This window comes from Benincasa hispida, chromosome 2 (assembly GCF_027475165.1).
Source record: "Benincasa hispida cultivar pf3 chromosome 2, pf3_genome.v1.1, whole genome shotgun sequence".
NCBI lineage: Eukaryota > Viridiplantae > Streptophyta > Magnoliopsida > Cucurbitales > Cucurbitaceae > Benincasa > Benincasa hispida.
Genome location: NC_143479.1, coordinates 1,240,277 through 1,256,751, shown reverse-complemented (window position 1 = coordinate 1,256,751; position 16,475 = coordinate 1,240,277). Strand labels below are relative to the sequence as shown.

Here is a 16,475-nt window from a genome sequence, read left to right as displayed (position 1 = left end):
CTACTTACTCAAAATATTGGGATGAAGTCAAAGTTTGACACTTTAATTAGGTAAGGTGGTTTGGATTTTATAATCTTGGATAACCCATGTTGCATGTTTATAACATTTTTATGTTGCCACTTCATGGTTATGATTTTCATTTTTAATCTTATACATTATAAAATACGATCAATTTTTTTCTTACATTAACTAACTTAAATAAATAAACACTATAAATAAATTAGTTTTTAGCAACATAGTCTCTAAATTTTCAAAATGTAATACTTTAATTCTCATCTTTTTTAGAATGTGTTTAAAAGGTCCATAAGTAATACTTTTATTATTTCAAATAAAAATAATAATTAAAGAAGAATAGGGAAGGAGAAAGAGAAAATATATATTCTTTACTTTAAAAATGTCACGGTATTGTCCGTGGATAACAATGTCATAACTAAAAGTGTATATTTTTAAATTTTATGGATCAAACACAATTATTGCTGAAAATGCATGGCTTGATTTTTTTTTAAAGAAAAAAATAGAATACTAAACTAATGCATTAAGGACAGTTACATTGAGTAATACTTTTAAAGATAATAACTAAGTGTATAACAACATTTTTAAAAAATTGCAAATATAGACAAATTTATCCGTGATAGATTCTATGCTAGTAGATTTCTATTAGAGATATGGTATCATTGATAGATTTCGAAAGCAAAATCTAAATTTTGTTATATCTGTAAATTCTTATACATTATGCGATATCTACAAATAATTTGGACCTAGTTACTATATTTGCAATCACCTCTAAGATTTTTTTGAAAATAAAGAGACTGAGTCTTAGTTTGAGGTTGAACTTTTGAAATAATTGGTTACAACTATCTTTTTAGAAAATTCAGCGGTTAAACGAAGTAAATTGGTAGTTGATAAATTTTAGCTTAAACTTTAAAAAATAGGTTATAGTGTTTAGTAAATAAATACAAAATATTTTATTTTAGATATGATAACTAAAACAGACTTTTAAATATTTGTTTAATTTAAAATTTTAAATAATTATTTAGAATGATATATTTTGTTTGTTATAGATTAATTTTGAATAAGGGAAATAGCTTTATTTTTTTAAATAAAAAAATCAATATGATATATATTTTTTTTAAAAAAAAACGATGCATTCAACTAATAAAAATTAAAAAATAAATTTGATTAGATGATAACAAATTCATACATAAAATAAGTCTTATTTTTTAAATATGAAATTGAAAGCTTAAACTCTATCTGATTTTAGGATAGTTTAAAAGTTAATAGAATACTGCTTTTAAAATATGCGTGAAACTAAAGTATTTTTAAAAATGGTTTTAGCAAATTAAATTTAAACCTGTTTTACTAAAATAAAAAATGGTTAAAATTTTTCTTTAAGTCACTTATCGATCCTAATCACACGCTAAATTTGAATAATGGTAAGTAGTACTGCTAAAATTGAATGAAACGAAATGAGAAGAGCCCAAGCCCAAATTGTATCGGAAACATGTCTAAGTGACGGGCTTAGTACAAGAAACTTGCAGGCCGGCCCATGGAAAAAGGGCCCAAAATACCCATTTCACTACATCATCCACTGTATTGGGCTTAACTGTAACTTCCTTGTTAGCACATTTACCCTTTGATTATAGTCTATATACGGAATGTACCCATGATATTTTGCTATTACATATTTACCCCTCCCATTTTCCCCCAATAAAACTCTAGCATTTTTTAGTTCAACCCCAAAACCTTACCATTTCAAAGTCTTTTTTTTTCTCCTCCTTAATATTGAAAATAATTTAGGGAATGTTAAGTAATGAGTAGAGTTATTATATGCTTAAAAAAAATTAGTCCATTCGATAATCCTAACATCGTGATAGTTGTTTTGTTTTTAGTTTTTATTTTTAAAATTAAGTTTATAGACACTATTTCTACCTCCAAATTTCTTCTTTTGTTATCTATTTTTTACTAATGATTTAAAAAACCTAATCAAATTTTGAGAACTAAACAACGTAGCTTTCAAAAAGTTACATTTGCTTTTAGAATTTGGCTAAAAATTCAATTATTGTACTTAAGAAAAATGCAAATTATGATAAGAAATATAGATGAGATAGTTTTTTTTTTTTTTTTTTTAAAAAAAAAAAAGGCAAATGGTTACCAAACTGGGCATTTTTTTCTTTTTTTTTTTAAAAAAAAATTAAGCTTATTTCTTTCCCATTTCTTACCACGATTTGCATATTTCTTAAATACAATGGTTGAATTTTTAGCCAAATTCCAAAAACAAAAACAAAGCTACTTTTTTTAGTTTTCAAATTTTGGCTTGATTTTTTAGATCATTCAAAAAGTAGATAACAAGTGAAAAAAACTGGAGATGGAAGTAGGGTTTATAGAGATGTCCAAAAAATCCGTGGGGACTTGCCCCGAACGGGGCGGGGAATCCCCGAAAACACGAAGAATGGGAGAGAGAGTTGGGAATTTTTTTTTCCTATTTACAATTCGGGGTCGGGGACGGGGAATATATTCCTCGTCCCCAACCTCGACCCCGACCTCGCCCCGTTTCTCCGCACTGCCCTGACTTTGTATATAAATTATGGATTTTTAATATATATATTCATATTAATATTGTTGACTTTATTAAGCTAATTATGAGTGTTTTAATTATTTAAGTTCAACATTTTTATTAATTTAATTCTTTAGATGTTGTAATATATAAGATATGATGTTATAAATGTTGAATTTTAATTTTTACAAATTATGAGAATTTAGTATTTTTATTATATTTTCCAAATTGCATATGTATTATTGTTTTAATTAGTAAAATTGATAATATTTCATTTAAATGAAAATTCTATTGAAAATGTTTAAAGAATTGTAAAAAAAATGTATTTAATTGAAATTAAAAAAAAATGTTAAAGAAAAATAAAGACGGAGAATTTTTCCCGCGAAGAATCCCCGTCTTGTTCCACAGGGAAATTCGTGAGGATGGAAAATGGAATCCTGGAGTGGGGGCGGCTTCCCTATCCCCGTCCCCGTCCCGTCTCGTGGACATCAAACTTTATTTTAAAAAAATAATAATAAATAAAATAAAAAACTAGATAGTTACCAAACTAAATCTTCTTAATTCAAAATCAAAGAATTTAAATTTTAACGATAAGTCTTAACGTAGTTTAGGTTATACATACAAATATATATTAACACACACATATATACTGCAATCGATCTCCCCATCTCACTTCCTCCCCACGTCGCCTACAATTTTTTAGTTTCGACTAAATTACTTAAAACAAATTACAATCTTATTATTCAAAGGTATTTTTATTTATCTATATTTAACTAATAAGCTCGAGCTATATAAATAAGTTTATGATTTTAGGATATGAAACGTCTATTTCAGACTAACTCATCTTATAATTTCAAAAATTAGAATTTAAAGAGATTAACATATTAAAATTAAAAAAATATTTTTATTTTCAAGTTACCATCATTTCTTTCAAAGTTTAATAAAATAACCAACGATATAATACAATTGTAATGACAACCGCTGATGAGGATATGTGAAAATAATTTTTTGATGTGTTTGGTGTATTCATATTTCAAAATTTAAAAATTTAAAATGCATTGTTATATTAAAAAAGAATAATAATATTTCAGAATTATTTTTGTTAAACTAAAATATGTAATACATAATATATTATGTATGATATGATATTACAAAATGATAATTATACAAAAAAAAAAAAATTTAACATAAACAAGTTTACAAATTAATTAGCAATAATTTATATTCAACCTACAATTTGACAACTATAATGAGTCGTATAATTTATAAATATATTTTCAATAACATTTTGAAAATTTGTTTAATTTGGAATTTATTTTTTGAATTTGTTACCAAATACATATTTGAAAACATCAAATTACGATTTATTTATTTAAATACTTCGTTTTTAAAGTTATGTTTTTAGATTGTCTATCAAACACGCTCTTAATTTTTACATGTAAATCGAGAGAATTTAACTTTAATTTTAGAATCAATAAATAGTATAAGTTTATGCGGATTGACATGTGTGCTAGTATTAGAAATAAGAAAAGAATTTGGAAAAAAAAAATATATATTTTGGCCCATTGTGCTAGTTTACGTTTGTCCCTAAGTTTCAAAATCTTAAGTTATTTAATTCCTATATTACAAAATATTACAATTTGACCATTGAGATTTGAACTTTTGTTTTAAATTTACATTTTTAACCTTTTTTTTTTCCACGAAATACTCCTTTTCAATATTTGGCTTCGAGGCCTATTAATTCATTTAAATAATAAAGAAGTGTACATTTAAAATTAATTTTATTAGCGATGAAAAAATAGTAAAACTTGAAAAATTACAACCATCTTAATTTGTTTAAATTAATTAATAGACATGAATACTGCATATAGAAAATGAGTTTTTAGTGATAAATTGAGTCTAAAAAAAGTAGATCTTGAAATTTATAGATCAAATTTAAATAAATTTCAAAAATTGACTAAATATAGAGACCAAATTGAAATCAAACTCCAAATTTAATAACTAAATGTGTAATATTTTAAAATTTAGGTACCAAATAAAAATTAAAAAACTTTTTGAGACGGAGATAATATTTTTTAAAAAAAATTATGGAAACAAAATTTAACGTCTTCATAATATTCTAAAATTGTAATTTAGAGAATATGTGAAAATAATTTTTTCATATTTTCAGTGTATTCAAAATTAGAATTTATAATTTTAAAGTGTTTTAGCCGATTTTCATATAGGTGTTTTTTTATGGCCAATTGTTTGTTTGGTCAGAAGAGTCCTCCGACTAATAAGTCTATTGGAATTGGCTCTGTAACGATGAAATCTCATCATCCTTCACGACAGAAAAAAGGATTGATCAAATTCTATTGAGTCTGACTCATAGTGGTCATTTATCAAAGAATGACTCTGGTTATCAAATGATTGAACAATCGAGAGTAATTTACTTACGATACTTAGTTGACAGTTCCGGTACGTAGGAAGAATAATAATAAATATAGTATTTCAAGTTATAAACTCAATTATTTTTGTTAAATTAAAATATGTAATATATAATATATTATATAGTATTACGGAATGATAACTATATAAAAAAATTTAACATAAACAAGTTCACAAGTTAATTAGCAATAGTTTATACTCAACCTACTATTTAGCAACTATATTAGTTTTATAGTTTATAAATATATTTTCAATAACATTTTGAAAATTTGTTTAATTTGAAATTTAATTATTGAATCTGTTACCAAACACATATTTGAAAACATTAAATTACAATTTGTTTCTTTAAATACATTGTTTTCAAAATTATGTTTTCAGCTTGTCTATCAAATATGATCTTAATTTTTTTTGAAAACATGTGTGTCGAGAGAATTTAACTTTAATTTTAGAATCAATAAATAGTACAAGTTTATGCAAATTGACATGTATGCTACAGTTGGAAATTAGAAAAGAATTTGGAAAAACAAAAACTTTTCTGACCCTTAGGTTTCGTGCTAGTTTAAATTTGTCTCCAAGTTTCAAAATTTTAAGTTATTTAATTCCTATATTTCAAAATATTACAATTTGCTATCGAGATTTGAACTTTTGTTTCAAATTTACACTTTTAACTTTTTTCCCCTACAAAAATACTCATTTAATATTTGGCTTTAAGGTCTACTAATTTATTTAAAATAATAAAGAAGTGCACATTTAAAATTAATTTTATTAGCGATGAAAAAATAGTGAAACTTAAAAAATTATAACCATATTAATTTGTTTAAATTAATTAATAGACATTAACACTGCATATAGAAAATGTGTATTTAGTGAGAAACCATATTAATTTGTTTAAATTAATTAATAGACATTAACACTGCATATAGAAAATGTGTATTTAGTGAGAAATCAAGTTTAAAAGGATAGATATTGATATTTATGGACTAAATTTAAATAAATCTCAAAATTTGATTAAATATATAATATTTTGAAATATAGAGATTAAATTGAAATCAAACATAATGACTAAATATATAATATTTTGAAATATAGAGATTAAATTGAAATCAAACGAAACGGAGATAATATTTTTCTTTAAAAAAAAATGATGGAAACAAAATTAAACGTCTTCATAATATCAAAAAATTGTAATTTAAGATGAGGACATAAATTAACCAACAATTCATTAGTCCACTCCCCACTATTCTTTTCGGAAATTAAAAGAAAAAGAAAAAGAAAAAGGAAAGTCATGCTTTCGTTGATGCGTTCGATAAGCTGAGAGTGGAGAAAAATCGGTTAGCTTTGTCCAGAGAAATGGCGAAGCTGCTTCTCCATCTTCAAGCTCCTCATCTCGTTTCTTCCCTCAATCGCGGAACCCTCTCATTCATACTCTCCAAACCACTTCCAATCCTCTCTTCTTCTTCTTCTTCTTCTTCTTCATCATCATCCTTACAATGCCGCTTCGCTCTTGCTCTCCCCTCTTCTTCTGCTTCACGCCGCTGCTTCTCTGTTCGAGCATTCGACGACTCTGCATCAGAGACTAAACGCATGGAAAGAGAAGAAGCAGACGCTGCAAACGAGGCTTCCATGAGCAGCGATGGCGTCAGGGCTCGTGGTGAGGATTATCCTAGCGGAGAATTTGAGTTCGAGAAGTTTGGCCCGTGGAGGAGCTTTTCGGTGAAGCTTAAGATGCTGGTGGCCTTTCCTTGGGAACGCGTTCGCAAGGGCAGTGTCTTGACTATGAAATTGCGAGGGCAGGTTCTGTTTCTTAATTTAATCTCTTGCTCAGCTTTTTAATTCGTAAACGAAATGGATTGTTTGTTTGATCTTCACGTTCCTACTGTTCAATTTGCTGGAAGAAAGTGAACGTTGGTTGCTGCTGGAAAAATTATTTGCGTTTTTATGTTCCACTCCTTCCATAAGTAATTAGCTACTGAAACACTACAATTTGCTGGAAGAAAATAAATGTTGATCTCAATTCATGCTTCGCAGCTGGAAACAGTGTTTTCGTTCTATGTCACACTATAAGCAATTAACTATGGGAATACTTCCGTATTTCTCGAATAAAATGGATGTTGGTCGCTATTCATGCTTCGCAGCTGGAAATAGTGTTTTCGTTCTAATTTCCTTTGCTAAATGCTATTTTGTTGATGATATTTAGTTAAAAATGTCTGACAACTTGTTCCGGCTACATCGTTGTTGATAAATAGCATTTTTCAATGTTTGTGTCAAATTTTGGAGTTGAGATTGCTCTGTATTTCTCATGTTCAGATATCTGATCAGCTAAAGAGCCGTTTCTCTTCAGGGCTTTCCCTACCTCAAATCTGCGAGAACTTTCTCAAAGCTGCATATGATCCTCGTATTTCTGGGATCTATTTGCAAATTGAGGCTCTAAATTGTGGGTGGGGTAAAGTTGAAGAAATTCGAAGGCATATCCTGAATTTCAAGAAATCAGGTAATGGTACTCTTCTAAACGTCCCAAATGAATCTCTGTATACAATGAAAACTTTTAGGAGAGCCATCTGCATTGAGCTATACGGGTGAAAGACAGTGGTTAACGTTTATGGCAACTTTAATTAATGTGATCAATTGTTTTATGTGAATAGTTAATCGAATTTCTCGGGGGCACTGTGCTGGATATACCTATACCCCATCTTCTTTTGTTTTTACTTCTATCTAATCTTTCAATCATTTGTTCTATGGTTATAGTTCAGAGAGAGTAGCATAGAATTACCATAATTTATAAAATGACAGATTCGGATTTTAACCAGCATTAGATTATAGTAAATTGTGGATGAAAATACGAGTGGATGTTAACAAGTAAACCCTAAATTTATAGTGGTGGAAATTTACCGCTATGATGGTTAAACATTCTCGGAAAACCTAAGTTCCAACCTTTTATTTATTATTATTATTTATTACTTATTATTATTATTTTTGTTTTGAGTTCAACATGTTTGGTGGGAATTCAAATTGGCTTTGAATGCCCTGGCCAATTGAGCTATGCTCAAGTTGGCTCAACAAAAAGACCAAAACGAACATTTTAAGAATATGGAAACCAACCTCAACTTTGGAAACCAACCTAAACCGAAGTTGAAAGTATTGAGACTAACATTGTATTTAAACCTATTTTATAAGTATAGCAAATTTCAAAGGGTTTCTTTTCCCCTTAATAAAGGGCCTAGGGGAAGCCATTATTTTCATCAAACAACTGTTTGTGTATATTTTCAATGTGGTTGAAATCATCAAATTCAGCATGTACTGGCTTTCAGGTAAATTTATTGTTGCCTATATTCCTACATGTCAAGAGAAAGAATACTACCTGGCATGTGCATGTGAGGAGATATATGCCCCTCCAAGTGCTTATGTTTCTTTGTTTGGTTTGACTGTTCAAGCTTCATTTCTCAGAGGTAAGTTGACTTATTTTCTCTATTTTATTTCTTGCTCAGACTTTTGTTTTAAGAGGTTGAACGAGCTGTTTTATTTTCAGGTATTTTTGATAAAATAGGGATTGAACCACAAGTGGAAAGGATAGGTAAATATAAAAGTGCTGGTGATCAACTTGCACGGAGAAATATGTCAGAAGAAAATTGTGAAATGTTGACGACATTGCTTGATAACATCTATGACAACTGGCTGGATAAAATTTCTTCAATAAAAGGTACTTCAGTCAACATGAATCTTATAGCTCTTTTCTATCAACTAATTTCAATCTTATAAAAAAATCTGATTCCATACATTTCTTCTTTTCTTTGATAGGAAAGAAAAAGGATGATGTTGAAAACTTTATTAATGAAGGAGTGTACCAAATTGAAAGACTGAAAGAAGATGGCTGGATCACCAATATACAGTATGAGGATGAGGTACTCAATGCACTCATCCTGTTTATTGAGATGTCTGGGCTTGAAATAAATATTTGCAGATTCATTTTATTTTGGGAGTTTGTGTTTGGGTGTAGCAAAATTTTTTATGTACGTTACGCAAAAAAATTATTTGGAGGTTAACAAGTTTCAGTGGATATGAACAAAAAGTGGAAATACTTAGCTAAAGAAGCTTCAAATAATTATTCTAACCGGTACGATAAGTAAAGAACGGGAACTGCAAAATCTATGAGAAGAGAACTCCAAGGGGAGGTCACTAGTATTTAATTCGTGTTTTTCACTTTAAAGATTATGGGTTTTGTCATCTGTAATTTACAGGTACTCTCTATGCTAAGTGAAAGACTTGGTCTGCCAAAGGACAAAAAGGTTCCCATGGTTGATTACAGGTTATTAAATTTGGAGATCTTCTATCACATTATTTATTTCGGTCTCTATTGGGTTTTCTTACAGTCTCATACATTGTTCTCCCCTCTCTCTTTGTACTTCCTGTACTTTTCGTAATTTTCAATTAAAAAAAGAATTATGTTTGTTATTCTAAAAAATTGCTAATAGATTAATTAATCACATTATCCCCCAAACTCCTTTCCATTTAAGACCTTCATTCTTCATACTTGCAGTTGCAGACAAACTTACATGGGTTCGACCCTTCCTATGCTAGATTTCAATGATTGCATTGTACTTTTGTGCCTCAATATAAAAAGAGGTTTTGTAGGCACAGAAAAGGCTCAGCCTTTTCTGGTGTGATGGGGAAATTTTTTCAAAGATTCTTGCCATGCCTTAGAGTCAATTTCATATTGTTAGCACATTTCAGCTGACTGTTATAATTATTGCTTTTTTGTTGCTAGAAAAGTGAAAAAAATGTCTTACAACTTCAAAATATTGCACTTCTTGTCATTGTTTTTGGGGTGCGGCGTTCTCAATTATTTTCAGGGATAAATGACAAATGACCTCTTTTGACATATTTGTATTGGTACCCATGGAGTATTGTAATTGTGCCCTTTGTTTGGAGAGGGTGTTTCTTGCTCTTCTACCTTGATTTTAATTCTTTCAAGAAAGTATAGTTAAATTTCCTTTCAATCAAATGTTTGCATAATTCTATCATCCGTAGATCTGCGTAAAATGGAAAGTTTACATTTGCTTGCTCCATCCATTGCATCTTTGAGCTTTAAATTTTATTTCCAGATCTCATTACTCAGCCATTTCGTTTGCATATATACTATTTGGGTAATAAAAGCAGGCACTATAGTTTGATTATAATTAATAACTGATTATTTAATCCATGGACATGTGATTTGTTCCCCAATTGCATACTAATGTCATTCTCATTTATGATGGTTACCACAGGAAGTACTCTAGAGTTAGGCAATGGACCGTTGGTTTATCAGGAGGTGGAGACCAAATAGCTGTGATTAGAGCTGGAGGAAGCATTACTCGTGTAAAAAGTCCTTTAAGTGTTCCTAGTTCTGGTATTATTGGGGAGCAATTCATTGAGAAGATTCGGAGTGTTAGAGGTAAACTTGACTTTTAAATATCGTTGAATAATATATTGCCATGATGCCATCTTCTTTTATTTATCTCGTTATGATCATTGAGCTCATACCATGGGAATGCAGAGAGAGATGGAGACATACAGATATATATTTTTTTATTTAAGATGATGGCTTGCAAAATGTGCTCGTGAACTTGCAAGATAACAGGAACCACATAATTCCACTTTTATCTCATGGGCACAGCTCTCTGATTCATTAAAAACTTTAGTGAACGCAAAATTGCTTATTATGCATTTCTTTTGTTCAACCCTCTTTTTGTTTGTGCTTAGAGTCGAAAAGATTCAAGGCTGCCATCATCAGAATTGACAGTCCTGGAGGCGATGCTCTTGCTTCTGATTTGTAAGTGCTAGCATACCAGCAAATGTCATTCTTTATGTGATACCCCAAGAATCTATTTCTGATGGCATCATACCTTCATATTCAACTAATCACAATTAGTTTTGAACAAAATATCAATGTTTTGTTCATTTATCACTTTTCATTCTTTCCCTTCAGGCTTCAGGGTAAACTTGTCTTGAAACCATCCCCTCCTTCAACCAAAAAACCTAAACAATTTTTTTTTTTTAATATCCAGAAGAGTTTTTCCCTCACCCTATTTACAGAAATGAGTTATAAATGAAAATAGAGTTGATGTATAAGGTTTATTAGTTTTGAGCAATGAAAAGTGCCGCTACCATATCCTCTATATTAATTTACGTGGTAGATATCAACTATCAAGTAATGAAAAATGGATTACATGAGATATCTTTGTCAAGGATGCTTATCTGAGTTATCAATGAATTTCAGACACTAAAGATGGATTACATGCATCCTCCTAGGACCTCCCCAAGAATCATTCTCTAAACTATCATAATTTAGGTTTATGCTCCTGCCACCTGGTAGACGCTTTCTTGTTTATATGAATGATTACTTCAAAAAACATCTCATATTTTGGGGCCAGCTTGCATGTATTGAAAATTGTTTTGGTTGTTGAAATTATATGAGATAAGGCGGAAGATGAGAAATTCTCATTGACCATCCATAGTGCTAACATTTAGATATGTTGATTTTTCTGAACTAGCATTGTTCATTATTTAGAACTGGTTGATAGTTAATTTTCATATCCAGAAAAGGCCTTTGATTATGTTTGTGTGCGATAGCATTTATTTTGTGATATTTTTCCTTTTCCGATGAGAAACAAGTCAAAATATACTACTCATTTGAGAACACAGCCTAAAGGCCTTAAGGATGATAGGTCCCTAAGTCTAAACCAAGGGTTTGACAAAGAATGCCCTCCAATCTACATGAATGAGATAACATTGTGTATTATGAAAAGAATCATGTAAAGTAGAGCTGGTAAACTGTACATTTTCACCCAAAAAAAAGAAAAAAAATCTGGAAGAGGACTTGTCTAAGAGCACCTGCCTATTCCTTTCGTTCAAAATATACCATATTTCTTAAATCATTAGAACTAAAATTACATCCATTCTTGGCACCGTGCCCTTACAAATGGAACCAATGTGCTCTGGGTTAATCATTAATGGGTTTCATTTCCATTATGAGAATATCTCTACTGTAAGTTGATCGATGCTATGTTTTTAGCATAAAAGTTGATGGATATCATTTCTACCCTTAACTCTGAGAATGGGTATATTGTATTTTGAGCAATTACCTCTTTTCATTATATCAATGAAAAGTTCTGTTTCCGTTTAAAAAAATCGAAGATATCATTTCTACTCTCGACTTTGAGAATAGGGTATATTGTGTGTTGATTGATACTCTATGGCACACAGAATGTGGCGAGAAATCAGACTTCTGGCTGCATCAAAACCTGTTGTTGCATCCATGGCTGATGTGGCAGCCAGTGGAGGATACTATATGGCAATGGCAGCTGGGACAATTGTTGCAGAAGATCTAACCTTAACTGGTTCCATTGGAGTTGTCACAGGTAAACTATAAATATCTGCTGTGAAAAAAAAAAATATGCTGAAATGTGCAATGCTTGGAAGCCGTTTAACATGCAATTGGAGGAAATAATTGAAGCTGTTAAGTGGCGGAGAAAAGCTCTCCCTTCTGTAGCTCATTGTCTGTTTCTTTTTCTCCTTTTGTTAAAAATTACATCTTTTGTAAAACTGCTTTAGAAAAAGGATTTTGATAAGTTCTTTTAAAATTTCTCCAAACGGAGGGAATCCAAGTTTAGGAATAACTTGAAACTTCTTTGCCGAGGAAAAATATACCATTAAACTTCCTATCTTGAAGCAACTTAAAAAAATTATGGTCCGACCTGCGAGAGCAAGGACAAAGGACCAAAACCCCATGGCCCCCTAGGTTAGTGGGGTCTTGCCTATCTAGTCTTAGACCTGTTGGGGTTCCATCCAATTTCTTGATTTCATCTTGTTTAGCGATTAACACAGTATTTTCTCAATCCCATATCAGTATCTTCCAGTACCCAACACTGACTTATTGCCAATATGATACTTCACATCCTTCTCAAGGGTTGAGAGTGCAAGTAACACGAAGCTTCAACTTGTTGCACACCCCTGATAAATGAACGAGCATAACCCAGAGAAAAAACATGAACCAAGTTCTTGGATACGATCAAATTGCTGAAATTGGAGAGAGAGAGAGAGAATTTAAAATGGGCGGCAAGGATATATGCTTTAGAGTGACAAATCTGGACAGGAACCATATTCCTTCCCTCCCCACCCACCAAATTGCACCAACTTATATAATAGGAAAGACAGATATACTCCTCCACCTGTATCATAAAACTTTTAGAGATATTAGAAGCAGCATAGTTTGAAATTGTACATCCTCCAGTGAAATCTATGTGTTATCGTGGACATTGGTGTTGATGATTTATTTTGGCTTTAGGCAAGTTTAACTTGGGGAAACTATATGAAAAGATTGGCTTTAACAAGGAAATCATATCGAGGGGACGGTTTGCTGAGCTTCTTGCGGCTGAACAACGACCTTTCAGGTAAAATATTTCATATCCTTTACAAAACCAAAAGACTAGGGGCAAATAGCATGTGATATATAATATTAATTGACAAACAAGGTAGACGTGACCGATGGGTGAAGTGGGTACTGAATCCATTGATACTCTGTAACACTAGAATTTGTTGGGTTCAACCACATTAATTTATTGCTCCATGAAATACCTTAAAAAATGATGCTTGAACACAAAGTTAAAATTGATATGAATTTCAACATGAATTTATAGTTGCTTTCAGGCAACCATCAAAACGAGTATCCTGGATTTACGATTCACCTCATCTCACCAAATATGCCTGCCTCATTCTTACAGAAGAATAGAATATCATGATTCACTCTACTCACTATTGACTATCCAGCACTCTCTGTTCTACTTCATTTACTTCTTGCATCCTTTTTTTGCTAATAATAAAAAGGTCTCAACATCTGATATGGATTAGAATTGGATCAAGTCGTTTAATTTTTCATCATTAATGCATCTTCCCAACAATAATTAAAGGTTACCAGTTTCTGGTCAGACCGGATGAAGCAGAACTCTTTGCCAAGTCTGCACAAAATGCGTACAAGCAATTTCGGGACAAAGCAGCCTTTTCCAGATCCATGACTGTATGTTGGCCATTGAGGATTTCTTTCTTTCTTTCTTTCTTTTCTTATTTCTATGAATTTGTCATTTTAATGTCTTGATATCTACCGTGGTTGTTCAACCACTAATAGGTGGATGAGATGGAGAAAGTTGCACAAGGAAGGGTTTGGACTGGTAAAGATGCAGTATCCCGTGGTTTAGTAGATGCTATTGGTGGCTTTTCTAGGGCTGTTGCAATAGCAAAACTGAAAGCCAACATTCCTCAAGACAGCCAGGTTTACCTTTTTGATAAATTTTTGGACTGCGTATTTCTTTCCTAATTAAAATTTAAGGTTTGTTTGGAAGAATTACTTTTTACATGCTTAAAAAAATGGTTTAAAGTTCGTGTTGGAATGTCATGAATTTGTTATCCGTTGCTTCAAATGACTAAGCACAGGATTTGCTGTAGTTTTTAGAGGGGTATGCTATATATATCTACACCATTTACCCCTACAAGCTCATTATCTGATATTCCTCTAATAAAGTGGCCTTTCCGTCTATTCGTGAACGTAGCTAACACATTGTTAATGAACTATATAAATATTTGTGTCGATTTTTATTGTTTATGTGTTTCTTGCTTTCGTTATTTGTTGATTTCATAACTGTTTGGGGAAAAAAGTGTTTTAAATCTCTTGAAACGACATTCCAAACAAACTCTTGAACTTACTCACAATATCAAAGTCAAGTTGATATTTCATTTCTGTTGTAGGAACTGATTATTGTGTGTTTTTCACTATGGTAAAAGGTTAATCTTGTGGAATTATCGAGACCATCGCCAACGCTACCAGAGATATTAAGCGGAGTAGGGAGTACAATTATTGGAGTTGACAGAACAATGAAAGATCTGGTGCAAGACCTTGCTTTAGCGGAAGGAGTTCAAGCTCGTATGGAAGGGATTATGCTGCAGAGAATGGAGGGATTTTCTTATGGTAACCCCATACTTAGTTTGATAAAAGATTACTTCAGTTCCCTCTAATTTCTTTTGGTGCGTTATTAAAAAGCCATATATGAGTTTTTCAAGAACATTTGTTTCCCATTATTTAGAACTTAAGATATAGGATGTCCCAATTGAACAAGAAACTGTATAGATAATGTCATTGATTGAAAAATTCGGATCCTTTTCATGGATAAATATAGAATCTTTCGGCAATGGTTTTTCTTTTCCTGGTTGCAATTTTTTTTTGAAAAAATAAAATTAATTTTTACCGGTTCTGTCAATAAAACCCTCGAACCAATAATCTATATCTATACTATATTAGATGAGGCCAAAATGGGAGAATTTTTGCATTCACATTTTGCCCTTCATTCTTCAACATATACCCATTACATCTTTTAGATTCTATAGTTTTTTTTTTTTTTTTTTCCAAATAAAATTAAATTTAATGGTTAGTTATGATTTAACCCACTCTTTCGTAAAATTCCCACCCTTTCATAATTTTAGATTTGAGGGTTAGTTAATGAGTTGATTTAATTCTCATCCTTTTGTGATTGTTATGATGTATGTACACGAACTTCCCATTTATTCTCCCCCTCTAATTAGATTAGGGGAGAATCTTACTTTTACTCTTCCCATTTTGCACTATATTTCCCTATTTTGTGGTTAACTTTTTTAAACCATTCATCCATAAAAGAAGGAAAACAACCAGCCATAGACGAGCAACCGAAATAGGTAGAAGGTGATGATGAATTTTACAAAGGATAGTGAGTGCAAACCGAGCAAGGAAAAAACCACAGTGGTAGAAACCAAATACTAGTTTCATAAATAAAGGAGGGAGGAAAATGAAGATGATGGTTTACTCTCATATTCTCTCCCTGTTTCCTTACACAAATCGATTTTGGAATCATCCTACTATTACTTCTTAATTAAGCAACAAGTTTTTAGTTTTTTTTTTAATTCATTTTTGTTTAGTTTTTTAGGAGGCGTTTGGGGTGCTGAGTGGGTTATAATAGTCAGTGCGAAGCGCTTACCAAGTGTGAAAGAAAGGGCCTTCGCCACTTGAGCCGTATGAGGGGGAATTCGCACGTGCGGTTATTATAGTATGTGGGTTATGATAGTCTGTGTTTGGGGTGCAGATTATTCTAGTCTATGTTATAATAGTATGTGTTTGGAGTGTAGGTTATTATAGTGTGTGGTATAGTAGTCTGTGTTTAATGTGCAAGTTATTATAATCTGTGGTATAATAGTTTGTGTTTGTTGTGCAGGTTATTATAGTCTGGGTTACAATAATCTGTGTTTAGGGTACAAATTATTATAATAGCCGGTTATAACAATATGTAAATTAAATGCATGTTAGCTTAGTATATATCACAATTGATTCTATTTTTCCATATATAAAAGGAAAAAAATTAAACGAAATAACATATTTTCACGAATCTAAATAAAATTGTTTGTTCCATCAATTTTTATAAAATATGTTGAGCGTTGCATT

The 16,475-nt window shown here is 31.1% G+C and overlaps 1 protein-coding gene across 2 annotated transcripts; it reads left to right on the top strand.

Annotated features, from left to right (window-relative positions):
- The first annotated feature begins 6,210 nt into the window (after positions 1–6,210).
- On the top strand, positions 6,211–15,196 carry SPPA (signal peptide peptidase). 2 transcript variants are annotated; one of them, XR_016527721.1, is made up of 13 exons: positions 6,211–6,775; positions 7,289–7,472; positions 8,290–8,427; positions 8,508–8,678; positions 8,777–8,880; positions 9,217–9,284; positions 10,243–10,409; positions 10,718–10,787; positions 12,221–12,375; positions 13,302–13,407; positions 13,932–14,030; positions 14,139–14,282; positions 14,792–15,196. XR_016527721.1 is itself a non-coding variant. In XM_039023434.2 (13 exons), exons 1-13 carry the CDS (start codon positions 6,332–6,334, stop codon positions 15,020–15,022), a joined length of 2,070 nt encoding a protein of 689 aa, XP_038879362.1. In that variant the 5' UTR covers positions 6,211–6,331; the 3' UTR covers positions 15,023–15,196. The 2 variants fall into 2 exon arrangements, 1 of the variants encoding a protein (XP_038879362.1); XM_039023434.2 differs by having other exon boundaries at positions 13,943–14,030.
- The last annotated feature ends 1,279 nt before the right edge of the window (positions 15,197–16,475 follow it).

Excerpts from the sequence above, each read along its gene's own strand:
- SPPA (XM_039023434.2), top strand. The coding sequence starts at position 6,332 with ATGGCGAAGCTGCTTCTCCATCTTCAAGCTCCTCATCTCGTTTCTTCC. Across the intron at positions 8,428-8,507 it reads TCAAGCTTCATTTCTCAGAG|GTATTTTTGATAAAATAGGG; the intron begins GTAAGTTGACTT and ends TTTTATTTTCAG. Across the intron at positions 8,881-9,216 it reads ATATACAGTATGAGGATGAG|GTACTCTCTATGCTAAGTGA; the intron begins GTACTCAATGCA and ends TGTAATTTACAG.